This window comes from Manacus candei, unplaced genomic scaffold (assembly GCF_025592945.1).
Source record: "Manacus candei isolate 608988 ecotype Guabito, Panama unplaced genomic scaffold, ASM2559294v1 h1tg000025l, whole genome shotgun sequence".
Classification (NCBI taxonomy): domain Eukaryota; kingdom Metazoa; phylum Chordata; class Aves; order Passeriformes; family Pipridae; genus Manacus; species Manacus candei.
Genome location: NW_026138073.1, coordinates 2882721 through 2910231, shown reverse-complemented (window position 1 = coordinate 2910231; position 27511 = coordinate 2882721). Strand labels below are relative to the sequence as shown.

Sequence of the window (27511 nt, the reverse complement as noted above, 5' to 3'; positions counted from 1 at the left end):
GTAAGAAACCTGTTTGAAATCCGTATTTCTCAAGAATTCTGTTATTCACATTGTGATACTCATCTCAGTTTCCATCCCCTGTGCAAACCTGCTTAGTGTGTGTTGTCATATCATCTACCTGATCTACTCTTCAGTTATTGGTGGAAGAGAAGGAAGAGAAGGAAAAAAGCCCCAAAATCCCTTTATGAAGTGCTCTGCCAATTTACCATGCCATGAGAGATATGCCATAGTTATTACTAAAGCCTAATTATGTAAATGACATAATTTAATAATCATTATTAAATCCCAGCAAGCTTTATTTCTTTTCCTTATTGTTGATGGTTGTCCTTGATAGCAAATGTCACGATGCATATCATAAAAATTAATTTTTGTGGGGGTTTCACACCCTTGCAGGGGTTGGAGTGCAGGAGGCCTGGCAGGCAAAGGAGGAGGCTGCTCAGCAGACCTGTTATCTTTGCAAGAGCAAATGTTGTCCACAAGGATGGCAGGGAGGGGAGAGAAAACTCTCACAGCAGCAAATATTTAATTAAAAGTGCTGCTTGGGCCAACTAGTCGTGGCAGCAGCTGCTTAAACAGAGATCTGTCCTTTAAATAACTGCAGCTAAACAAAGGGAGGAAAAGGAGAGTGGAGAGAAAAGCTCAAAGGGCATGTGCTGTAATGGCAGCAGTGGTTTTCATTTTTATATTGCCATGTCTTCAGGAGCCATCAGCTCTTTCTCTGCCTGTTTGAAACTTGGGATGCTTCAAGATCTGGGGGTTTTATGGAGTTGCAAATCAGAGTGTCAAGAAAGCCAATACATCACCTGCCACCTCCTGTTACCTGTGTTTTGGGTGTACAAGGTCTAACGAGGAAGGCTCCTGTTGGCTGTTCTGCCATGCAGAATAAATCAGGGTTAGGTAGGGACAGAATGAGCTCTTTTCCAGGATTCCCTGGCTAAATTACAGGTGAGTGTGTGGCTCTCCACTGCAGCAGTGTTGCCTTGTGCCCCTGTGCCACTGGCTGTAGACAGTTCCCTGCATTTATTTTCAGGCTCTCAGCACATTCCCTTTGCTTCCTGATCTGCCACCCTGTGACCTGGACCTCGAGAGGATTCCTGTTATTCATTTAACGTGGAATGTTATTTATCATAATATAGTCACATTTTTCAGGGAGTATTAAGAGCTTCCATCAGGCTTCCAGGTGCAGTTTAGCTCTATAATAAATGATGTTGTTTGGTCCAAGGGGATGGACCCAATGGACACACCAGTTGGGTTGGACAAGAATGAAGAGTATGGGGTGTCCATTCACATGTCTGTGTTGTGGAGAGGTGTTTGAAGTGCTCAGATCCATAAGGAATGAAGCCATGCAGCTCTTCTTTCCCATGCTTCTTTCCAGGGAAGCATGAAGAAGCAGACACTAAATCAGAGATATCTGAGAGTCAAGTGTATGAAAGATATTGTGTAGCTCTTGCCTTTTTCATAACTGGCTCCTCTCTGGGGTATTTTTAGGTTTTCTCAGCCACTTTCTGGTTAGTCTTTCTAAGGTGCATAATGTGAGATAATGATTAGAGGGCAATAAAGTGGATTTATCCACCTGACGACACAAATGAGATAAAAACCAATATGGCCAGCAGTATTTAGGGATAAAAACAGTAAGACCAACAGTATTTATAAGTTTGTTTGTTTTCTTTTTAAGAAAAAGGTAGAGCAACACATGTGATGTTACAAAAGCTCTGTACAAAGTCTGTAATACGGTTTTCATGTGTGTGGAGCACGTTATCCCAACGTGCTTGTAGTTGATTAGTGTGACACTTCTGCAGATGAAAAAGTCACTCTTGCTCTCAAGAACAGGGTGTTATGGACAGAATGGGCAATGAAGGCCATGATTCTGCCTGTTTGACATTCAGCATGAAGGTACTCCTGACAGTTTTACATAACTTGAACAGATTTTAATAATTCAAGCAGAATTTTCCACTCCTGATGCACGTTTGCTGTACTTTGAATTTAATGTTATTTACTTTAATTTCTAGTAAGGTGGAGTTGGGGTTTTTGTCAAAGCAGGGAAGATATGGTGGGTTTGTGTTCAGTGTTCATAAAGTCACCTCATTGGGAACCAGCAGCAGCTCCAGCTTTGAAACAAGGACTTCATATTTGGTGGTGGGATTTAGGTGACTGTTCTACTGTTGCCATGGAAAGAAAACAGCAAAAGTAAAGAGAAAGGAAAAGTGATGATCTAAATTACCCTTGTGTAGTTAGTGGGCAATGTCTCTGAATTGTTTTTAAACCTTCTTGTCTGGCTCAGGAGACACTTTACCAACCCCCCAGTAGCTCAGGGAATGGACTTAGATTCGCCCAATTTCCTTCAAAACATTTTTTTTCTGGAAACTTAGGAAATAGGTGTATTTTTCCAGGCTTTTAGGCTTTGTGGATAGTGTGTTTTGCTGCATGTGTTGCTTCCTCATTGTTCTCTGTTCAGGCACATAGTTGGAGTTCAATTGTATTCCTGAAGATCAACTGTGCCTTAAAATACACCGTGTGTGTTTGTGATCTGTGTGATGAAACCTCTCCTGTGATCACCTGAAAATAAGCAGTCACTGACAACTGCCTTTCTGCATCTTGCAGGCAGTGAAAGGGATGATGAATGTGAATCCAGAGGAGAGAAAAACAGAATTACAAAGTCTTTTCCCTTTCCTTCACAGCTACAGTAGATATATCCAATATATTGTCAGCTGTCTTCAGTGCAGCTGATGGATGTTTTGATTCAGTGCCCTGAAAAAAGGCATTAATGGAGAAAAGCAACTGTTGCAGCAAGAAAATCATTGGGATTTGGGGCATTTTGAATGATGCTTTTCTCCCACAATGGTAAAACTACCTGAGTGAGTGCAGAAAACTGCTGCTGTGCTCAGAAATAATCCTCACCTTATCAACAACTCCCCTGAAAGCTTGGGCACAAAACGTTTTCATTAACAGGAGCTATTGGGAAAAAATGATGACCAGATAAATTGCAGCATTATGCTACTTGGAGGAATGTCTCAGGCACTTCCAGGATGATTGTGAACACTTTTCTCCCTGGAGATCCTGATAAAAACTCATCCCATCACTTTCTCATGAGCCTGGGCTAGGATTGTAAAGGCTCCTAAAAAATACTGGTGAAACAATATTGTCTCACCTGTGTGGGCTGGGCTTCTAAATGTGTGTTTTTCTTTAAGCTTATTGGGGGTTTTATTTAGCTGTGAAGTTCTTCATGGAAGAAGTAAATGATTGTAGATTCCAGGTAAACATAAGGGAAGTTGGAAATGCAGGATAAGGATGAAATATCCATGTGTCCCTAATGCTATCCTGTTTGCTCTTGACTTACTAATGCACAAACTGGGCCAAATCCTACTATTATTGCCCTAAATCAATTCCTCTGGTGGTATTTCCTTGGTAGACTGTAAATCACACTCATAAGTTTGGATCCTCCTATAGAATCAAACCTAGATTCCCATTCTGAAAAGAGATGATCCCCATTCAGGCATGTCAGGATTTCAGAGTGATGTGGACGGTGTTTAACTTGTGCCCTTAAATCCTTTCAGTCAGTGTCTGTGGTTAAATCACTACATTTTACTTAATTTTTACCTATTTTTTTTAAAGTAATCTTTTGTATCTCTGGTAACGTGGAAAATGTTGGAAGCTCAATTGCCTCGACTTATTGGGAAAAGCAAGCCTAGGGAGGTCCTCCACAAACCTGAAGGAGCTAATCTCTGTTATTACACTGGAGGAGGAAAAATCTGAGGAAGGCAGAAAGTACACAGACTGCTTGCTGTGAATCCCTCCGTGGTCACGAGTCACTGGCTGCAATTTAAATTAGAAACACGCAGTGTCCCAGTGCCTTTCACTGCCTTGTAGTGCCATTGTGCTGAGATACACAGATAAAACTGAGAGGGGAGATTTGCCTCAGTTTTGCTGTTAGTTTGCTCGGGGAGTGAAGGTTTTATATGTGAAGCTTGCCAGGGGTTTTCACTTGGGAGCTTGGGAATGCACTGAGCGTCCCCTGAGTCCATGAGGCACTGAGAAGCACTGTGAGTGTTCATGGTGCATGGTATGGATGAAGGAGTGAGCTCAGATTTAGGAATTTTGATGTCTGACAGCACTGCCAGTGTTGTACGTTGTGAATGAGTTCACCTGCCTGTGGCACAGCAGGAACAGATGATCCTTAGTGGATCAGGTGGGAATAATAGCTGTTTTCTCCTGTTTATAGGGGTAATTCATTTGCAATTAAACACCATTTCCCCCTCTGTTCATGTTGTCACCTCGTTTCTAGCCCAGGGAGCTCTGCAGTGAACACCAGCCCACACTGTGAGAATCAGACACCGAGGGGAGCCCTCGCTGCCCTGCGGTGGTTTCTGCTGTTGTGGGGTGGTTTTCCTGGCACGGGGATTGCTCCTGCACCACGAGCACCCTGCACTCTCCAGTGGAGCCCATTAGGGGCTGGGTGTGTGGTTTTCTCCCCCTCCTTTCCTACCTTTTGGAGCGCAGGATTCCTCCCGGGGAGGATTCCCGAGGAGCTCCCGAGCCCTGCGCTCGGGGCTCGCTCTGTGCTGTTCCCCCTGAGCTTTCTGCTGACTGAACAAGCCCATCACCCTGCGGGCCCGCGAGGAGCTGTGCCTGGCACATCCCTACCCGCATTTCCAAGTCAGTAGGGCTCTGCCTGGCTTTGTGTCTGCCCAGGGATGGAGCTGGAATGGCTCAGGCTGTGCCGTGCGCTGGGCTGCAGGAGAGGCTTCGAGGTGAGGCAGGGCTGCTCCGAGATGTTGCTTCACTGTAACTCATGTTTGTTTGTACTGACGTGAGAAAGCTCATGATTTTCCTATTATTCCGTGTTTTGAAAGAGGGAGAATGAAATTACAAAAGAAGCAAGCGCCTCTGCTGCAAATCCATTCTGAAATTGAGGAGAATTTGCATCTCCTCCGTAGCAGAGCTGTCACGAACAGCCTCATCTGAACACAAACTGCAACCTGCTTTCCTTTCCTCTGTGCCTGCCTGACACGTCCTCTCCCCCACTCACCCAGCCCACTTGCTGCTGTCCTTTGGTTTGTGCTTCATGCTTGACCTATGAGCTGAAATGCTAATGGCTGTTCAAAATTTCAATTAATATAAAACTAGTTTCAGGCAGAAACGTGGTAAGCTTCTGTAGGAGACATAGTATCTCCGGGAAATACAGAGTGGCAAAAGCCTCAGGCAGCAGCAGAATTTTTAACAGGCTGCTGTGCTTTCAGGTGGATCTGCAAAGCTCAGATCTGGGCTGGTTTGTTACCAGTGATGGTCACTGTGTGTTTGTAGGTCACGACATTCCTCTGCTACAGCGTTATCTCCTTGTGCTGGAATAATCCCTCTGGTTTCATTGGTTAACAAAAAATGAATGAATGCATGGCCATACCTTTGAGTGAAGGAGATAAAGCAGGCACACGTGGGGGGATTAGGCTGCTCTTACATCTGTAAATATGCATATATAAACCTTATTTTATGGTGACTTGTACAAGAATCATGCAAAGTACACTTCATAGTGCAATGAAGGAACATAGTCTAAAATTTCAACATGGTATTTTTAATTTCACTTTAAATGCCTTAAAAACTTGCTAATTAAATACTTGTAGATTTCTCAGGAGTCTGCAGAACATTTGCACCAGCAATTTATGCTGCAGGATGTGGTATATACACCTCAGGTACACTATATTAAATCCACATTTTCCCCTGAAAGAGAGATTGCTGCCCCAGTAGAACTGGAAGAAGGATAGAAGATGAATGTAAAGATATGGACTGGTTCCCACTGAGGAAAAGATTAGGTTTGTGTCTAGAGACCTGTCCTCCTCTGTTCCAGGAGCTGCCGTGGTGGCCCAGAGCTCCCACTGCTCAGAGGTGCCCAGTTAACCCAGTCCAAAAGTGAACTGGGGAGGAACAGTTGCACCTGCAGTGAGGATGGGCAGGGAAGCAGGACCTGGGACCAAACTGGGCTGCTGAGTTACCCCACCACATGCACATGCTCTGGTTGAGCTGCTGCTCTGGGGGGTTCAGTTTGGCAATGGGAATGCAAAGGGGGGATAGAAGGAATTGCACACTCAGAACTGATGCCAAGGGGGGGACCTGTAGGGAGCTGGGAAGAGCCAGTGAGATTATTGAGCAGTAAATTTAACACTTACATGTTAATACATATTGAGGGACTCCTTAATTCAGTTGATGGAGGTCAAATATTTCATCAAAGCAGTAAAAAGAAAAAAATACTTAAATTGGTGGAAGAGAGGCCCGTTGGTAGCTATTACAGACTAGAGGTTGGCTGCAGCATCTGGCTTAGAAAGTCCCCAAGCAGTAGGAGATGGAAGGTGTCTGTAGCAGGAGAGGATTCTCCTGCACTCCCTCTGGTGCTTATCCATGCCTGTCCCATCAGAAGGTCTGAGCCAAAGCCACTTTGGGGTCACCTAGTGTCTGTTCTTCTCTTTGAATCAATACAGATGTTTGTATTTACTCACAGGTTTAAGACCATCCCTAATGGGGGGATTTGGCTGCAGGGCACTCAGGGCTGTGTGTTCTAATGGTACAAATAACCACACCAGTGGTTATCTCAATTTACTTGTAAGTGCCGTGTCAGTAATGCCACAACTAAAGTATAATGAGGTTTTCAGCAGCAGCAAGTGCCATCCACAGTGAAGGTTTATTTCACTGGTTATGAAGAGACTAAACCAGGTATTGATTTCCAGGCTGGATTTTCTTGTGAGTCTTTATTACAAGTGCTGCTCAGAGGCATTTTGAGTGGATCTGATGATCTCCTGGCAAACCTGGGGCTCCTCATCATCTTTGCAGGGCTGTGACTTTCTGAGTAGGTTTCTGTTGTGAATATCCACAGTTGCAAAAGTGAATTTTGTTTTCAGCAGTTGAGCAGCTTGTATTAAGTTGGTAGTTTTGTCACGTGTTCCAGGTCTTAAAGTTGCTCACGCAGATTTTCACAGAAAGCAAATACGGAATTGGGGAGTTTTATTTAAGTTAACAAATGATCCTCTGGTGGGCTCAATCAATTCCAGTTAACATTGGATGGGTTGAGCAGAAAGATCAAAATGGGTACCGAAGAAATCCTTCCCTGTGAGGGTGAGGAGGCCCTGGCACAGGTTGCCCAGAGAAGCTGTGGCTGCCCCATCCCTGGAAGTGTCCAAGGCCAGGTTGGATGGGGCTTGGAGCAACCTGGGCTAGTGGAAGGTGTCCCTGCCCATGGCAGGGGATGGCACTGGATGAACTTTAAGGTGCCTTCCAACCCAAACCATTCTGGGATTCTGTGATTCTAAATTACTCATTAAGTTTGAATACCATGTATTTCCAGAAACATTGCTGTTTTAAAAACCAAACCCCAAACCCAAACTCTTGCTGACTTGAAAGGAGCCATCTGATGGCGTATGTTGGAAGGTGTAAGCAAAAAAAGAAGGGGAAAAACTTATTCAGATAACCTAATTGGCAGGAATCCTATTGGTACTGGTGCCTTCTAGTCGGGTTGGACACTTGGAGTGGAAGGTGCTTGTGCACCTCTTAACTTCCACTGAGCTCAGGATGGCTCAGTCAGAAACATAATAAATTGAATTCCACACAATCATCACGAACATCCAACTGAGATGTTTGTCACAGTCTGGGGACAGACCATCCCCCTGCCCACCTCGTGGCTGACTGCCCTCCCAGAAAACCAGGACCTGACAAGCTGGGCTCCCAGATTCCTTATTTATTTCTTATAACCTTGTCCCAGGGAAATTAATTCTAATATACTGTTTATTGAAGTGAATGTTTTACTGCTGCTTGTGCTACATTTCACGGCCTTTGGTACATATTTCTTTATTAATTATATTCATTCTATCACATTTTTAGAGTGGTTTTGTGGTTTGGGAAACTGAAAGACTGATGGATTACGAAATTGGGAAGGAATAATAGTTGCAATCATATTTGAAACATAAATTTTGTGAAATAATGCTGAAGTTGTTTAACTACACTGAGAACTTTTACTTTAGATGTGCTGTCCAATAAGGTTTATGAAGTCCTTGGCAGGATAAATAATACATAGACTTTTCTCACTAAACCTCCTGAGAGTGGAATTGTATCTAAAAAAAAATCTCCACTCCAGCTTTGTGCTACTGTCTATTTGGAAATATTTTGCCACGGAAGGAAGAGCAGCTTTCTCATTTGGGTGATTATCTTAATCACTTCCAGCATTTGCATCATGGGCTGCTTTTTTAAGAACTGACAACATCCCAAAATAGGTGACTGGGGTAGAGTCAAGTGAAGGTTATCTTCTCCCTGCCACTAGCACTGGGATGTCAAAAAGCTTTTAGGGGAAAAGCTGTGTGTGTAACACTGACACCTGAAGTGAAAGGAGGGGGCCTTATGAATATTCCCTCTCATCTTTTCCAAACACTTGAGTGACTCTTCATGTGGGGGGTTTGCAGGGGAAAAAAAAGACATCTAGAGCTGCACAGATACTGTTGCTGGAGCACTACATTTAGGGTTTCACTGGTATAAATCTCAGCCTTTCCCAGCTAATTAGTGAAGTAGGGAGCTACTCCTGCTTGTGGCATGGAAAAGCACAGGGGTGATTAATTCCATGTGCTCCCTGGGGCTCTGCCTGTATCCCAGGGAACCTGTTCTGGGAGCTGCAGGTGGAACATCCCTGCATCTTCAGAGGTGGCAGGGGTGAAGGGATGACATGGGTTGGAGCCTCCAGGTCCAGGCTGAGCCTGTGCAGGGATGGAGATGGAGGCAACACTTCTGGAGTACTGATCCTCCACAAGATGAACCCCAACCATGGGACTGTAGCTGAGAAAGTGAGAGGACTTAATTAAGCTCCTATATTATATACTCACTGAACTTGTCTTTTCCAACCTTTATGGTTCCATGTGGTATCATTAAACAACCAAATTTTTATTTCTTATACCAGAAAGCAATTTTTTTCCAAAGTGCTTTTCTGGTTTTCTGTAACTGTGACCATACAGAAGGCTGTAATTTCTAATTGCAAATGGCTTTTTATTTAATAATCCTGTTACTTACAAATCACTGAGAAATTAAACCTGGTTCTAGCTAATGAAAAACTTAGCCCAGAGATGTCCCAGTGTTAAGGTGTGGGAATCCAGTACTTTCCTGAATATTTGTGCTGTACAGGACTTAGACAAGAACCAAACCTTACATATTTGAAGAGAGAACCAAACAGCTGAGGTAGATGCCATATTTAGTAGTGCAATATAATTTCTCTTGGAAGCAGTAGACCAGTAATCTGGGAATTTTGGCTGTCATCCTGCTACTATTTATGAGCAATTTTAATGTAGTAATTACACATAGGGAAAATTTTTCACTAGGTTGATGAGATAAATGGAAATTTAATTTTTTTCTTGTTTGGTTGTCCAATATTTTTATTACATCCTTCTGGAAGTAAGGGGGTATAATAAAAGATTCTGGAACTGCATTGCTCCTTGGAAAAAACCGATATTTTGAAAGATTTGCTCAGTGTAAGTTAAAGGCAGCTCATTAAACAAACAAATGAGCTGTCCTTAGAGCAATCAGTATTTACTATTAACTGAACAGCACAGTAAATAATGAATTGCAGGTAAGGAACTACAGATAAGTATTTGCAGTGAATTCAAATTACTTGACTTAAGCCTGAGGCAGAGAAAAGCAAATAGAAGGATGGAAATGGAGGGAGGAGGAGGGGAAAGCAAAAGGGAGAGGAGGGGTTGTGAATGTGACATTTGTTGCATCAATACGTGTTCATTCCTTGGGTAGAGGAAAGGTTTTCTTTGGCAATCTAGTGCCCCCCTCCCTGGTCCAAGGGATGCTGCAGCCAGCTCCTCCTGAGAACAAAGGAGGAGGTGGAATTCCTGGAGAAAAGGAGAAGAGAAGGCTTTGGGGGGATCTCACAGCCTGACAGTACCTGAAGGGGGCTCACAGGAAGGGTGGAGAGGGGCTTTTCCCAACCCCTTGTTGTGATGGGACAAGGGGGAATGGCTTCACACTGACAGGGGGCAGGGTTGGATTGGATATTGGGAAGATATTCTTCCCTGTGAGGATGGTGAGGGACTGGCACAGGCTGCTCAGAGAGGTTGTGGCTGCCCCACATCCACAAGGTGTCCAAGGCCAGGTTGGACAGGGCTTGGAGCAACCTGGGCTAGTGGAAGGTGTCCCTGCCCATGGCAGGTCCCTTCCAACCCAAACCATGCAGAGATTCCATGAAAAGCAGGAGCTCTGGGCCTGACCCAACACTGCTTCAGAGCAGGGCTGATGTTTTACCAAAGTAGGATTTTGCAAGGTGCTCTCTGGCACTCACCCACCCCCAAGGACAGAGCTGTGCTTTGGCACCAGCGAGACCGAAACCTGCCCACAGCTGCCAAGTGCCTGCACAGCTCCCTCATTCATTTCTCCAAATTACTGAAGCAACTAAATTGTTCGTTTGCTAGGAACTGGCACAAGATGAGAACTTTTGGGCTGGAGTTTAATCATCCCAGGAGGGAAGGATTGTGCTGCCTGAAGTTTGGGCATGCGGCTGTGTTTGAAGCCAGGATGGATGGGCTGTCTGGATGGATGGATGGATGTCTGGGCATCTGATGGAGAATGTCTGATATAGCTCATTTAGGAAGGGACTTGGGGTTGTTTGGGTGCTGGAGATGAGAGGGGAGGTTGGTGATTTAATCAGGATCTCTGCAGTTTCAGCTGAGCTGTGGGCCTGAGGCTCGGTGGGACAGCCAAGGGCGTGACAGCCATCCTGAACACCTAAAGCCATCCTAAACACCTACAGCTTGGCAGCCCTGTCTATAGTCGCCTTAAATGAGGTTAATAGCCTGGCACAGGTCTCTGCTGGGAGGATGAGCCTCACCTGTCCATGTGCTGAGGACCAGCATTGTCCAGAACAGGGTGCAGCGGAGGCCGGGGGAGATGTGCATAAAGGGCTGGCATTCCATAGTACCTGCTGTCAGCCCAGACAGCACCTCTGCTGCTCCATTAGGGATAATATATATGACATGGGAACAGGAGGCTTATCTTGCTGGATAGTTATCACCAGGCAAACACCTCCACAAAGATGGAGGTGCTTAATTCCTCCTGCTTAGTTCCTCTCACACCGGGGCTGCATCTTAGGGAATTCACCCCAGAATAAACCAGCCACGGTAAAACACAGTGCAGGGAGATTTCTGAGTGGCCTCTGGAAGTATCCTCTGGCTGTGCACAAGTCCAGCAGCACCAGTCCCCCTGTGCTGGCTGCTTCCCAGTGCTGGTGCTGTCAGCCCCTGCATTAGTATTCCAGCCAGGGAAGAGGAGCGAGGCGCTAGACAGGCCAACTAATTACAGCAGCCTGCAGAGGCAAGTCCTGCTGTACCACAGGATAAAGGATATCCTGCTTATTTGGAATGTTTCTGCTTTGCTCTGTCACTTTATTCAAAAAAAAAAAAAAAGGTGTGAGCTGATGGGTTTGGGTAAAGAATCGAGCTGTGTTCCTGGTTTCTTCCTTGAATTTAATCTGAGTCTACACGATGCTTTGTAAGATTGATATAAAAAGAAACTTGCTGCTGCTCAGCCTGTGACCTTAGCAGGCTGCACACCTCCTGGAATCCCAGCTCTCCTGCCTCTGGTTGGCATCCTGACCTGCCTGCTTGGGTCCCCAGAACTGTCAGCAGATGGGGGAGAGGAGGATTTCACTGCCAGGGATGTACCATCTGCAGGCAGCAACACTGGTCAGATTTTTATGAGCCTAAATTGCAATTCTGTGTCCAGAGGGTTTGCTGTCAGAGCATCTGTTTTGCTGTGGCTGACACAGATCTGGAGCTGAGTGTCTGCCAGGAGCAGGTGAGGGAGGGTGGGAGCCCTGTCCTGCAGTGACAGCAGCCATCAGGTGGGGCTGCTCCGTGTCCTGGGTGCCCCCCAGGCTGTCACACAGCCCAGCTTTTAGCAGGCTGAGGGTTGGAAAGGTCCATTACTCACCAGTTAGAGCCAGGAGAACTCAAACTGCGGGAAACACCGACTGCCACAAAACAGAACCTGCTGGTGCTGCCTCATTCTGCCTGATTTGCACTCGGGTACAGCCTGGGGGTGGCAGCAAAGCCAGAGGGTCTCTGTCCCCTCCAGTGCCCTTCTGCACCATCCCCCTCTGTGAAACCAGCACTAAGCAGATTAGTCAGGTTCTTCCATCAGCAAACACTCGCTACCTAAGATACTTATAAGACATCTGGTTTTTAACCTCATTTCTAAACAAATGAGGCTTATGTGATTATGGTGTCTGTCACCTGCCCCTCGTTGGCCAATTTCAACCTTCATCCAAGGATTTTGCTCTCAAAGACCTTACTTTCCAGGAAGTTTTCATGAGCTGGAGACCATGTGAACAGAAGTTACCCTGGAGGAAGGGCCACAGCACAACCTGTTGCTCAGCCCCAAGAGCTGAAGCGAGAGGGAGCGTGCTGGGTAAAAGGGGAATCTCTGCTTTGTGCCTGTGTTTTGTAGAGGTCCAGCAAACCAACGGTGAGGAGAAAACCCTGTGTGTGTGTGTGTGGGCTGTGGCTCAGCTCTGTCCCTGCTCCAACTGTGCTGGGCAAGGACGAGCATCCCCTGGTCCCACCTCCCGCCTGCCCCCAGTGCCAACTGCTCCCGGTGATCCCAGGATTGCTTTTCTGATCCCTGGATTAACCGGGTGGGATGTGCAAAGATCCAAGAGCTGTGTTTGAGCCAGGCTTAGTCTGGAAATGGATTGCCATGGTTGTACAGCTCTGCCTGTGAACTTGGTGACTGGAGTCAGAGCTCACTGTGCTGCACAGGGCTGGGGTTGCTCCTTTGCTCCAGCACAGTAGACTTGTCTTAAAAATGGCTCTTGTGAAATTATCTTGACAATGAGGTCTAAATTCTCTTGGGACTGATGTCCCTTAGCGTTATGTCTTAGAGGATTCACAGGTACAAACACACCTTAGAGTGGTTCACAATTCACTGAGATACTGTGAATGAAGCTGCATGAAATCCTCTGTGCACCCACATCCATAGAATCAAAGAATCTCAGAATGTTTGGGCTTGGATGGGACTTTGCAGATCATCCAGTGCCACCCCCTGCCTTGGGCAGGGACACCTTCCACTAGCCCAGGTTGCTCCAAGCCCCGTCCAACCTGGCCTTGGACACTTCCAGGGATGGGGCAGCCACAGCTTCTCTGGGCAACCTGTGCCAGGGCTTCCCCACCCTCAGAGGGAACAATTTCTTCCTGCTGTCTGATCTAAACCAGACTTTCACTTCTCTGTGAATTACACTTGAATACTCATTAGCACTGGTTATGTCTCCTTTTGGCAGCTAAAAGACATTTTTGCCTTGTAATGAAGAATCTAAGGGTGTCTAATGGAATGTGTAAAACCTACCTATAGGAGTTCTGGGATTATGGAGGAAAAGCAAATGTTTCATGTTCTGGTCCTTATTAATGAACTAAATGAGATTGTGTCCTTTTTTTAAGCATAAATGAAAGATAAAAGACAGATGAGATTTATGAACAAGGTCATTAGTGTACCAAATTTCTCTCATTAGATCTGTTACATTACTTTCCAACTTACACAACTCTCATTAGAAAAATTTATGAACTGGAATGATTACAAATATACTGCATTTTAAACCATCCCTACTTTTAATTGCAACCCCCCCAAAAAAATAATTATCCTTCTGTGCTATAATAGAGTTGTACTTTTGTGTATGTTTTTTTTTTGTTAGAGATGTAATAGGGGTTATTCCTGAAACCAAAGGATGGAGAGAGAGGAGAGGAAATTGGACCACTTAGTGCAATTTGCCGTTTAGCTGAAGCATTTACTTAATTTATAGCTTTGTTAGACCCAAGTTCATTTTGCAGGGTAATATTGTTGTTTCTTCCCCTCACTAGACTTCCACTTTCACATCCCTACGTCTGATTTGAAGCGACAGTGAGAGGAAGCACCAGGTATCTCTCATTCTGTTTGGACTCCTTGTTTACAGAAGAGTGATGGAGATGCTATTAAGCACAAAAGGCATCACCATATGCCTGTTTTTCTTTGTATTGAGTTTGGCAGCAGCTATTGAAATACCATTATCAGGTGAGTTGTAGTTATTTGCTGTACACTTTGCTGTTTTGTTTGATATCCCCTTTTTTCCTTTTAAACTTCCCCTGAAGAAAAAAAAATATTAAATCCTCCTTTCCAGTTGCTCCATTTTAAATTTAATCCTGCCACAACCTGACCTTTGGGAAATTCAGGTGTGATACAAAGAATAGCTACTCTGGTTTTGCCTGTTTAAATGTAGCAGTGAACTTGTCTAATAACATATATCTGGTGTTTGCCATCCAACACACAGCTTAGCTCCGAGGGTTTGGGTTTGTCCTTCACATAAATTCCTCATTTTGATTCTGAATCTCCCTGAAGCTTGTTTGATGTACATATATCCTTGTTTTCTTGTCTTGCAACCCGCCATTCCAGCCTGGAAAAGGAGCAGCTGTGTGGCTCAGGGTGGATGTTGGTCCCCAGGGAGGTATTTTGTACCTTGTATCCCCCCCAAGGGAGCACCTCCTGTGTCCCTCTCTGGCTGTGGTGCATTTAAACTGCCTGTTTTACACGGTCCATGTGCTTCCAGGACACGTGTAAAATATGGGATGAGGCTCATAGGGAACAATCCAAGCAAAGCCCATGGACCCCACTGCCTGGAGCACAGCCCAGACCTCTGAGCTTTGCATTTTCCAAACATAAATGGACCAGGAAGATTGCAAACCACACTAGGGTGTTGTTTTCTTTTGTTTTGTTTGTTTGTTTGTTTGTTTTGGGGGGGGTGGTTAAACAGCCTCAACAAAGCAAAACTCAACAATACTGGGGTTTATGAATTATGGTGGGGGAAAATAAACAAATAAACCTAAGGGAAAAAGCAATGTAGGCTCTTTGCAGGGTTTTGAGTGATGTGGCCTCAGAGTAGGACATGAGCCAGTTTTGGGGCGTCCCGTGGAGCTGCTGTGAGCTGTCAGCACTCTGGAGCTGCCAAAAGCCCTGGCTGCAAAGGGGAAGGCAACCAAGCAGGGTTAGAGATTTTTTTCAAGCTGTCCCAATTTGCATTGGAAAGTAGAGGGTTTTTTTTCAGGAAGGTTCTGCAGCAGCTCCTTGAGTTTCAATAAAGCAGAAGTGGAGCTGTGCCTGTGAAGTGCAGGACAAACTGCCTGGGCACCCACTGCTTTTACGTGAGGGAACCACATCACCATTAATTTGCTCTAATGAAGCATTTATATTTTAATAAAAAGAGTTCTTTCTGATCAGTGAAGCTGGTGGTCTTAGAAAGTGTTCAGCTTTGAGACCACACGATACGATCAGACATTTCGCTCCAGCTTTGAGCTTCCTGGACTCCAAATAGCAACCAAAGAGCATGTTAATTCTCTTCCTGGCTGTTTATAACAATGTGATGATCCCATTATCCCCAGCCCTGCTGCAGGGAGTGTTCTCCCTCGTGTGGCTCTGCTACACAGGCATTTGCAACACTTTAATTCCCTCAGAAAAAAAACAATGTTAGCGCAACATCCTTGCGTGACCGTGTGAGTGGTAACTCTGCACCCTGGAGGGGTATTAACTCAGCCTTGCAGTCCATGGATTTCTTGGCAATTTTATCCAGGACAGAGGTACAAGTCTGCTGCTTCATGTGTGTGAATCTGTGTCTGGATTAAAAGCCAGTTATTGACTTGCCCTATGGATAAATTCCCCAGCCCAGGGCCCCGTGCTTTGGCTGCAGGGGTAGCACAGTCCCAGCTCTCAACGTGAGCAGGTGATGCCCCTGGGCTGGGCACAGCCAAGCCTTTCTTTGGCCACTGAGGCAGGTGATGCCCCTGGGCTGGGCACAGCCAAGCCTTTCTTTGGCCACTGGGGCAGTGCCAGTGACCAGTCTGGGGAAGCAGAGAGCATTGTCCATACCAGGAAGATGATGATCATGTTTTTGTTAAGCCAAGGCTCCCTTTTAGCAGGAGTGGGGCAATCCTGGCATTGTCCCTTTCCAAGGAAGGACCTGAGGGAGCTCTGTTTTGCTTGCCTGGTGATTTAACCCGATACCTCTTTGTGCTCAGTCTCACAGCTTCCAACAATCATGGAGCAATCCCACACCCAGGTTGCCTACCCCTTTGATGAGGACTTTACAATTAAATGTGAAGCCAGAGGAAACCCACATCCCACGTGAGTAGTGCTGGGGGAAGCAGCAGAAACTGTTTGCTTTTAACCTTTGCCAAACATTGTTCTGGCTGTGGGTGGCTGGTGCACATTAACCTGCTCATCATCACGGTTAAGGTTTGGGTTTCCACTTGAACCACTGAGTTTTTGTTGCTCCATCCCCTCCCCTCACTCTGTGAGCAGGTATCAACATGTTTTTTCTTGCTGGGAGATGTTCCATTTCTCTGGCACGTGCCAAGTTCACCCCATGATTTAAAAAAACCTTGTCTGGGCCATGCTGCAAAAGATAGGAGGTGTGTAATAATAATCAAAGGAGCCCAGCTGCTCTTCTGCCTTTTCCACAGCCACCTTAAAAATGTCAAACACATTAAATCATGTATTCAGACATCACATTTGCATTTTATCAGATAACTTGTCTGTACCTGACATCATCAGGGCCATGGTGATGTTACAAACGGACACATAAGGAGTCATTCAAATAAATATCCAAAGATAAACTTTAGGTATTTTACACCAGTGCAGAAAAGAGAAAGATTTTTAACGAAAATGTGATTAACAAGAATGTAAAAGCTCCTCCTGAGACTTTCCACACTGAATGGGCTAAATTAATGACTGGTTTGCATGTCATTTTTAGTCTTTAATCCTTCCATTCTCCTTTCTCTGCAACACAATTTAAACTTTAAAAAGGGTTTTCTTTACTTTATATCAAGATTACTTGATCACTTTTTAATTGAGCTCTAAATGTGGATTTGTAGCATGATAACAAATTCCCTTTGTTTCACAGATTGTCAGTGCATCAATGAGAAGTTTTCTGTTCTCTTAAAGTGATGTGATAGTGCCTGTTAGGTGATAGGAACCCAGATTCCCTCCATGCTGTAGCAAGGCAGTTTTGCCAAAACTAGTGAAGTGACAAAATATACAGTTTTGTCGACATTAATTTATTCTCTTGAAACAATACTCTTAAAAAAAAGGTACATCTCCCAGTGAATGCATGTTATACTGTGATTTCCAACTGCCAGATTTTGAATCAGTGCAGCCAAATTTCAGTCCATCTGAGAAGTCCAGACACAGGGCCTGTGACAAATATTTCAGCATTTATCAAAATCACACCCCAGTAACATTAAAACTACAGGTGATTCTGTGGCAAGGAGCAGCTCAATGGGATCATCTCTGTTTCTTCTGGGTCCAGCCATGGGAGATGGTGAGAAAAGCTCCTGCCAGTCCAAACCACCAACATTTCTACAGACACAGCCCTCTGCAAACCTCCAGCTCCTTTCAGGGGCTGGTTCTTGCTGTCACAGATGGTCTCTCTCGTTTGCTGTCCTTGTGTTCCTATTTCCAAAGGCAAAGTGTCCAAAAGGAGAGATGTGCCCAAGAGCCAACCCAAGTTAGAGCAGCACAGTGGTTGTTTTGCCACTCAACTCTCCCCTCTTACATCCTTTTATTTCAATAAAACACTCTTGGACCCACATTTACCCCTGGTTTAGTCCCATAGTGCTCTTCTGGGACCTGCCCTTCCTAACACTTGTTTTATTTTTCAGCTTTAACTGGACTAAGGATGGAAAACCATTTGATTTGTTGTCTGACCCGAGGATAGTTACGTCCAACAACTCTGGAACTTTTGTGATTCAGAACCGAGGAATCATCAACAATTTTCAAGGGAAATATCGTTGCTTTGCTTCCAATGTGCTGGGAACTGCCATGTCAGAAGAAATCGAGCTTATTGTTCCAAGTAAGGGTTTCACTTTACTTTTGGGTTGAAATTATTATTATTATTATTATTATTATTATTATTATTATTATTATTACTATTGTTATTATTTAGATGAGAACTGTGTTTCCTGAAACGAAATGAGAAAGAACTGGTTCCTAAGGTGGTGTAGGGTGAAACATGAACTGTTTGTTACTCAGTGAATATTCAAAGGAAAAATTCTTATTTGCTCCCTGTAATGATTTAGTTTAGTTGCTGGTTTTGAGGACAGGAATCAAATCTGGATGCAGGATTTCAGACAAGACCCCTGGACTATCAACTCCCAAGTGCAGCTATTGACACTCCTTCCCAACTGCATCCAAATGAAACTGGGTAGATTATGGATATGTTTTCCCAGATACAGTATTTGGGAGAACATTTATTATTTACTTTTGCTTTTTGAGCATTTTCTGCCCCACTTTGCCTCTAGAGGATGAGTTAGTGAGTAAATTAGTATCAACTTTTTGATAGCCATCTCAGGAGAGCTGAAAGCTCAACAACAGAAAATGATTGTTTGCTTTGACTTGGCTTTTTAAATGCCTTTGTAAAGCACTTGCTTTGCCTTTGCCATAAAACCCATAAGAATTCTTTTCTGATTTGTGTTTGTTTAGACCCACTGCTTCTTCTTCCACTTCTAATACTTTCCTGTTTCTCTAAAGAAGAAAGCATAAATATTGATGAGAGTTGTAGGCTGCTAAATTCTCCAACTAATCTGGGCAGAGACAATTTGTTTGTGAGCTGATGCCAGCACATCATGAAAATATAGGAATTAAAATATTTAGAGAGATAAAGCAAATAGCAGAAAATATGGCAGAGTAGCTATCCAAGGGCAGTACAGTTATTGAAAGGCATTAGCTGTTCATGAAAGGTAAAAGTAATGGGATGGCTCATGAAATAGTGTTAGAATTATATTAAAAATTTAAAATGTAGTGGGCAATAAAGGATTAGGAAGCTGTTGTCAGAGAAGACAAAATTGGTTGGAGTCAGATCACTTTGGTGACAGGTTGTAAAAGGCACTTTGTGAGTCTGGAGAAACTCTTAGTTAAATTTGGCATGATCTCTCTGATATTGGGTAATTTTATTTGATAAAGAATGAGAAATTATGTGATGCTTTTGCTTTCCAAACATTTATTGGAAAGCAAAAGCTGTTAAGGGTCATAAGACTGTAACATTTCAGCCCAGCAACCATGACTGAAGGCTGTTCCAGTGAGGAACTGGAGGACAATATAGTCCCATCTCCGAGCTGGGAACAGGGAATCAGAAGCTGGGGGAAGGATGACAGAAATAGCAGGTTTTTACAGCAAAATAGCAACTGATGCAAATGTTTGAAAGCTCCAGGGGAAGTGACTCAATCAGCTGGGAGTTCATTAGTCTGATGTGAGGAGCAGTCTGGCTTTGGGATAATAAATACTTACAGGGAGGATATGAAAGGCCTGGAACTGAGTGGAAAATGAGCTCAAAAATATAGTAGTGAAAATTAGTGGTCCAGGAAACTTGTCCTTCCATCACCAGCACAGAGAGGGAAATGGGGGATTAGGGACCAGGTTTGCAGAAGTGGGATGCAATTTATGGATATGGATTTATGGATATAAAGTTCAAGGTCCTGGTTAGGACAATGTTATAGAGTCAAAGAATCATTAATGTTGATAAAGACCTCTGAAGCTCATGGAGTCCAACCATTAACCCAGCACTACCAGGTCCAACACTAGACCATGTCCTGAAGTTGATTCAAGTGTCTTTGTACCAATACATTTCATCCCTTTTATTTTGGAAGATGAACACACAACTGTCTTAAACTCGGGATTGAAATATATGAAATTTGAAGAGAAAAATCTGAAGCAGAACCTTCTTAGTGGGAGTAGAAAGGAGAAGAAAGTTCCCTGGCTCCATGGTGGAGCAGGGTGAGAACATGGAACAGGCTGCACAATGCAGTTGGGGGAGGTATAGGAAGAAAAGATTCAGCAATGGATGTTTTTTTCCTTGGGAAATTTATTTTGTGTTGCAATGCACACTATTCCCTGATGCCACAGCTTGGTGTTTGTGAGGAATTCCCAAGATTGCATCTCTTGCTCTGTGGTTTAATCTCTACCAACATGCAGTTACTTTAAGGGAATGTCATTCCAGAGTAGAGGAGAACTGCACAAAGTTTTAGGACAGTAAGTTGAGGTTTGCTGAGCTGATGGTGTAAGTTGGCTCCACAGGTAGGACAGTAAAGCTGATGCCACTGGAATTTCAGGCAGGAACAGGAGCCTGATGCAGTTCCTCAGCTTTAGACAGGACATGGTTACTCATTTTGCAGCCTGGCCAGGGCAGTGGGGTTCATGTGACTTCTTGTAAGCAAAATGTCTCAAAGTCATCGCACTTCAGAGGAGTTGAGGACCTCAGTGTCACATTTCACTGAAGGGATGTGACCTCCAGCAGCAGAATATTCCCATATTCCATTGCTCCTGGACTAAAAAAGATGCTTAACATGAAAAACAATGATGTCTCTATTTGGGATTATTGAATTTTTACTCAGAGCAGACATTTTTTTGCTTTTAATGAAAAATTGGCTATACAGCTTGAGTAGGTATTACATATACTGGGAACAGTTAGCAACAAATTCATTGAGAGGTTACAAACATGGCTGTTATCAAGTGCAGGAGGAATTTTAGAGCTAATATATGCAAAGTACTAAACCCAGAAAATAAATACATGGTACAGATAATCTATTAGAGGGATTTACCCAACTCATACATCTCTTAAAGCACATTTGCTGTTATTAGTACTCTTCTGCCATCAGTTCTTTCATTTGATGGTGCAATGTAGATGCTGCAAATAAGATCAGGATTCAGAGAGGAACAGAAGACACATTTGCTTTTTTAAAGTGCTGGATGGTCCACAACTGTGGCCAAGTGAAAGAGCTGCTGCTGCACAGATCCGCTGCAAATCAGCAATCCCTGACAGAGGAGCTGGGCATAAATCACCTCTATTCACCCCCAGGTTTTGAAGCAGAGACTGGTACATGTGAGATCACTCCATGCATTCATGGCATGATGTAGAGGTGGCAGAGCTTTGCCAGCTGCATTCAAGTCAAATGTGAAGCTACTTGGCAAGTCATTGTGCCAGTGAAGGGAAGAAAACCCCAGCCAGTCAGAGAGGGCCAGCTTCTTTCATAAATTGCATTTACACTGCAGCAGCAGAATACTGGGTCTGTGAGGTGGCTGCTGAAAAGGAGAACAAAAGACTGTTTACTCACAGTAGTCATCCCAGGAAAGCAATGGAAATGTCAGCAGAAATGATCATTAAATCTCACCTACATAATGAAAATACCCCACCTCCCCTATATAGGTTGACATTAAGGAGAGGGGGAAGAATGGGCTCTGAGGATCTGATCTGTGTGCAGCACTAACAAAGGCCAGATTGTTACAAGATACATGCAGCAGGAAAATGAATTTAAATGGTGAGAACACAGACTTCAGCTCCCCTCCTCCTGGATTTTGGGAATCTGTTGCTTGAATTAGTGAGCAGGCCCCATGCCAGAGGAAGGAGAAGAAGTACAGTTTAAACTTCTTTAATTAACTGTGGTGTAAAAGACTCCTCACGGTAGATTGCCTTAAGATTTATGCTCAGTATATCTAAAGCTGCTGCTCCAAAAGCCCAGAGATCTGAGGATGGAAATTTGGGCTGAATATAAAACTGTCCAGTGGCAGGCTGTGCTCAGTGAGTTCTAGAATTCCCAAAGAAAGCCAAACCTGTGTTAATATTCAAAAACCCAGATGTGAATATTGTGAAATCAGTAGAAGATGCTGAGCTGACACTGAAGCAGGAGGTCTCAGTAACCCACTTTGTGTTCAGTGTGGCCTCCATGGAAAATAAAACAAAAGAGAGGAACTCACTGAGACTTTGCAGGTGATGGGAATCAAATGTAACCCTCTTATCTCCTAAACCCATGTCCTGTACCTATGAGAACTTTACTGGCCTTCTAAATGGTTGGCTTCACTCTGTTGTCAGCAACCATCACTTTGGAAAGGGTGATAGAGAGATTTATACAGGAAAAAGAAATCCCTGATTCCACCCCACATCTTTGGGGGAGAGTAGACTGACAGCCACAGTCTTCTTGGCAGCCAGACTTTGGTAACTTTTTCAATTTAATGCAACAATTAAAAAATCCATAAATAAGCAGGATTACATCTCATAAACAGTTCAAAGGCTGCAATGAAAATTACAGATTTAACTACTGCTCCTGTGGCTCAGAATATCAATTGAGGTGCAGAGATGAGCACTGGAAGCTTCCCAAGGTGCATTCAGTGCACTTGTGATTGAGGACTGTAAATCACTTTTGAGATTCTTTGATATGTTGGGCTGTTTGCTGCACAAGATATAGATCTGCATGAAAAATCCTAATTAAATACTAATTAAAGTGTCCAAGGAGCTGGAAATTGCTGGGATAACAAAATTTCTTGACTGTTTCTGCTTTCTCTCACTTTTACATCCTTTAAGGATTTATTTGCGAGGAAGAATATAGGAATATCCATGAGGGATCAGGCTAAGCATCCCTCTATTCCAGGACAAATCTCCAGCAACATCCACAGAGAAGGTTATAAAAATAGACCTGGTGGATAGTGATGTTTTTCTACAATAGCTTCACAATGTATTCATTTGTTGTTGATTTAACATTAAGAATTGACTCCCATTTTATATCAGATACCAATAGAAACAAGACACAGGGGTCTCAAGGACAAGTTACCTGGAGAAATGCTTTTCTTTCAAGTTCTCAACATTTCACTGAGAAACGTGTAAAATATTCTCATATAAATTGGAATAAATTGCCATAATTGGTACAGTTATAGTGTGAAGTCACTGTAGTCAGCAGCAGGACAAAAACCAAGCTGTGGGACAAAGTGTGCCAAAGGATACTTGAGTAAGTCAGCAGCTCTGGGGATGGAAAACCCAGCTCTGGTTGCTGTATTTGTGAATTTGTGTGGCTAAACTCAAATCTGGATTTTGTATTGCGTTGTATTGGTGTCCCTCCTGTCTATTTTTGGTTGAGAAACTGCATTTTCTGACCAGATAAGAAGGAGGAGGGAGGCACTCAGGCTCTTTTCTGAATTTTCTCCCAGCCACCCTCATTTCCCAGTGGTGCTTCAGGCTCCTCTCATTAAACTTTGAGTCACCCCAAGGGATTAAGCAGAGCCTGGCTCCCTGCACAAATGACTCTGGACACTGATAATCTTCCATTTCCATGGTTCACACACTGTCAAAGCACTTTTAAGGCTGGTTTTTGAGTGCTGTACAGCAGTCACTGTACTGCCTTGTCAGGAATAAATACTTGGGCAGCAAAGCCTTTCCCAGGAAAAAAAAATACTTGGGCAGTGAAACTTTTCCCGGGTATTTTGAGAGTTTTAGATGTCATGGAGGGCTTTTAGGAGATGTCTACATGTCAGGTGTGCAGATTTTCATCTTCCCTGTGGCTGTTCAAGCTTAATTCAGCTGTGACAGCTCCTGTGATCAGCCACGAATCAGTAGTGATTGATTCTGGAATATCTCCTATTTAGAACATAGGAACACTGCAAAAAAATCCAAAATATTGCTGACATATATGTACTGGAGACTGCTGCTCAAAAGCCAAAGTCTAATGTGAGAGTAGCTTCTTATTTTTAATAAATAAGAATTCAGAGCAGGTATTTTTCTAGTGTTTGAGATCACAAAAAAATGCACTTGTCAGAAGGTTCAGCTCAGGAATTTATCCTGAAATTGAGTTTTCCTCTTTTACAAAGCTTCAAGGATTCAAAACACTCAAAGCTGTGTGTTATGAGAGGGAAAATCAGGGTTTTTCTATCTTTTTCATGGTGCAATAAGCAAAAAAAGCAGCAGGGAAGAGCCCAAAAGGCTCAGTCACCTGCAGTGCAAGTGCTTGTTTGAGGTGGAGGACGTTTGGGGTCAAATTGCTGCTTCCCCCAGTGAAGTCCAGATGCCAAATCTGGGCCACACTTTGGAGATGAATGTCTGTGCTCCCAGCTAATGACACTGAGAGCATGACTTTTCACTCTCTCCTGGTGGGACTCTATATTTTTGTGTAATTCTGTAATTACTGGCTACAGAAATTCACTGAGAAGACCAGTGGTTATGGCACCCAACTGGGAGACTGGAGACCTAGATTTAGTTGTGCTAAATGAGGCAAAAAATGAGTTTGAACAAGTTTCCAATGTCCTACATGAATGATCCCACTATTAGTCTATTTACTGGTCTCTGGTTTAGTCAGAAATCCCTTATCTTTCACTTGATCCAGCTTACTTGAAGTTTTGTTAAAAGTGATGTTTCTTGGGAATAAACAAGCTTTAGATCAACAAATTGGCTTTTTCCTACTGGAAAACATTCACCTCTGCAGTCAGCAGATGTATTTTCCAGGACTTGAAGAATGTAGGTTGCTGAATGTACTGGATATAAATATGTAGTTCTTCTTTTTCACCTGAAATTTCACCTACAAGGGTGGGTGATGCTCATTAACTCCATTTTGCCTCTCCTAAGAATTCATAACCTACTAATAATCCTCCTGGAGATAAAATCTCTGCACAGCCTGCATCCAGGCAATCAGCACTGTAATGATTGCTTCTTTTTGTGTTTACTAATCCTGAAATGTATAAAGTGTCCTCAGAGTCCTGTCCTTGCATTTCCCACCCTCCTCCTTAGGATGCTGCAGATTCCCTGCAGAGCTGCTGGACCACTGTTGTTTCAGGCTGTGTAGGCACCATCAGAGCTCCCTGTCATGACTTGAACACCAGGATGGTGATATTTGCTGTGCCAGTTTGGCTCTGCCCAGCCAGGACATTTTCATTCCTTTGCTGTTTAATTGCTGTTCATTTTGCTGGTCGAGGCAGTTGCTTGAACTGAAACTTTTTTTGCCAGTTTGAACTTGCCTGAAATGAAAGCAGGAGGCAACGTCAGCCCTGAAACTGTCTGAGCTAAACTCCTGTGAGGAGTGGTTCCATTTTGCAGGCTGGTTTCTTGGTGATAATCTCTGAGCTGCAGCCTCCCAGTGCTTGGTCTGGGGTGGGCTCCACTCCCCCTCTTCTCAGATGCCCTTGGGTTGAATTTTGGGCTGCTGAGGTTGCCCAGGTTGACTTTGCACAGTCTGCTGGTGTCGGTGCTGATGCTCTGGGTGATTAAACATCAACTATTTAACCTCTATTTCAGCCCAAAGAGTGCAGCCCTTGTGCTCCCCTGTGCAATCTTTGTGCAAAGCCTGTCTCTGCATCCTGAGCTTGCTGGGGAAGTCTGCAGGGCTGCAGGGCTGAGCTTCCACCCCAGGGGGATGAGGAGGGAACACAGGCTTCGCACCAGCTTCCTGCTCCCTCTGATTCTGGAGCTGGATAAGAACTGGGACACCTCCAGGCACGAGGTGGAATTGCTGCCTGATGTCTGTCCTCACCTGCAGGGACTTGCAGTGGCTTCTTGGGAACCACTTTTTAGCCAGCACTTCCCAGGACATTCTGCACTCCCAGGCTGGTTTCCCATCTCCTGGGAGCAATTGGGGACCCACCAGTGCACAGCCCTCTGTGCCAGGCTTGGCCTTAGGCTGTGGTTCTCTGGGGCTTGGAGTTGTCCCTTCCAGACAGTGCAAACAAAGGAGCTGTAGAAAGAGTTTGCAAATAAATGTGTTAAAATAAAGCCTAAGCAAATCACAGGGACATCACAAACAAGTGTTAAACATCCCCATTCAGTGCCTGGCTTTCAATACCATGGTCTGTGCACTTTGTGAATGAAGGGATTCCTACTCAGACTATCCTTGAATGCAGGGATTTCCTACTCTGAGTAAATGCAGAGGTTTCCTACTCTGCACCACTTCATAAATAAGAATACTAATTAAAGGCAGGAATCCAAAGGAAGTTGTTAAGGTAAATATTTTATTAAAAATGACATTAAAGGGGAAAGAAAAAACAAAATTTCAAAAGGTACCAATAAAAGAGGAACTTCTGTTCTTTGTGCAGGTGTGCCAAAGTTCCCCAAAGAAAAAATCGAGCCTCTGGATGTGGAGCATGGAGATTCTGTGATCTTGCACTGTAACCCCCCAAAAGGCATCCCACCTTTGCATATCTATTGGATGAATATTGGTAAGTAAACAATTTTGGCACAATTCATGCAAGGAGACTCAAAACATTTGTCTTCCAGAGCAGTGTCATTGCAGATTCATAATTGATAGGAATGAGAACTGTGCAAGTGCCTGGGAGAAATATCTGGATACTCAAAAATGAAGAATGGAGATCTGTCTTCACAGGACACAAGTTGTAGAGTGGATTGACACAACAAGTTATCAAAGATGAGCTATCAGAAAGCTCATATTTCACTTAATGACTACCAATAATGAGGATTCCTGCATTTATGGAGAGAGGATATTATGTGTCAATATTCATCAACTAATGGTTGATTTATGAAACCAAGGAAAAAAATAATCCATTAGTTCCTTGTGGGTTTCTGTGCTGTTATTCTGCAGCATTTGTGCTCTGCAGGAATTTCTGGCTCTTGGGAAGCAAAGTAACTCCTGTTGTCTCCATGACATGAAGGGTTTGTTCGGGATGCTGCCCAAGTACCTGCAGAGACAGGGTGCCAGACTAAGGCTCTGATCCTTTAAGGCAGCCCCTCTGCTCCTGCCAGGCCTGGTTAGCACAGACCTGCATTAGGCTGGATCAGCAAGGAGGCAGAACAGCAACCTGAGCTCCTACAAACGTGCCCTGCCCTAATCTGGAGTTACAGAACAGCAAAATGCTTGGGAGACTGGCTGGGGAGACATCTGTCAGTGGTGACCTCCACATCACCATTCCAGACCTTTCCGTTGGGGAGAGATGCTGAAAATTTACTTTCACCTGAGCAGGAACTTTGCCCTGTGTATTTTTTATTATCAATTATTTTCCATCTATGTTATAAATAGGTATATACTGTTACAGAAAAATATTTATTGTACATTGTACGTTGAATATTTATGAGTAACCCATTGTTTGCAATGTGTTTTCTGTCTCTTTTGCATCCAAGTTCTGTTTTGTGGCTGTATCTGGAAGGAAGCACATGAGAGGGGAGCATTAGTGAAGCAGCTCAGTGCCGTTACCATCTCACAATTATTTTCTTCTTGCAGATTTGCAGCACATTCCACAAGATGAAAGGGTCTCCATGAGCCTTAAGGGAGATCTGTACTTCGCCAACGTGGAGGAGAATGACAGTAGGAGTGATTATTGTTGCTTTGCAGCATTTCCAAGGCTCAGGACGATTGTGCAGAAAATGCCAATGACGCTGAAGGTTTCCCGTTGTAAGTCTGGGCATGAGCAGTTCCCTGGTTTCTGGTGCTTTTTGAACTCCCCAGGCATCAGTGCATGCCCATGTGTGCCCTGTGTCTTTGAAGAGATGCTCTCTCAAGAAAGGGCACATTACTGAGCTTATTTCCTGCATTATTAACCTTATTCTCAGGGCTAAATTCAACCCAGAAAAGCTTTTTGCAGCTGTCGGACCCCAAAAGTGCCCCGTTCTTCCTCCTGTTCTCCCTACAGGGAAAGCCAATGATGTATCAGGGAAATCTGCTTCTCTTGCAGTCCTGCAGGTCTCTGACAGATGGGACTTCACTGGGTTTTGAGGACTTTA

General features: G+C 43.9%; 1 protein-coding gene across 8 annotated transcripts in view; it reads left to right on the top strand.

The window, feature by feature from the left end:
- CHL1 (cell adhesion molecule L1 like) overlaps positions 1-27511 on the top strand; it is a 134709-nt gene that overhangs the window by 60989 nt on the left and 46209 nt on the right. For all 8 annotated transcript variants that reach the window (XR_007904690.1, XM_051788627.1, XM_051788628.1 and 5 more), the window contains 5 exons: positions 13869-14058; positions 16053-16158; positions 17694-17884; positions 25873-25995; positions 27012-27182. Coding sequence is in view for 7 of the 8 variants with exons in the window: in XM_051788627.1 (XP_051644587.1) it covers positions 13968-14058; positions 16053-16158; positions 17694-17884; positions 25873-25995; positions 27012-27182 (682 nt within the window). In the remaining variant the exon portion in view is untranslated. The remainder of the gene's footprint in view (positions 1-13868; positions 14059-16052; positions 16159-17693; positions 17885-25872; positions 25996-27011; positions 27183-27511) is intronic.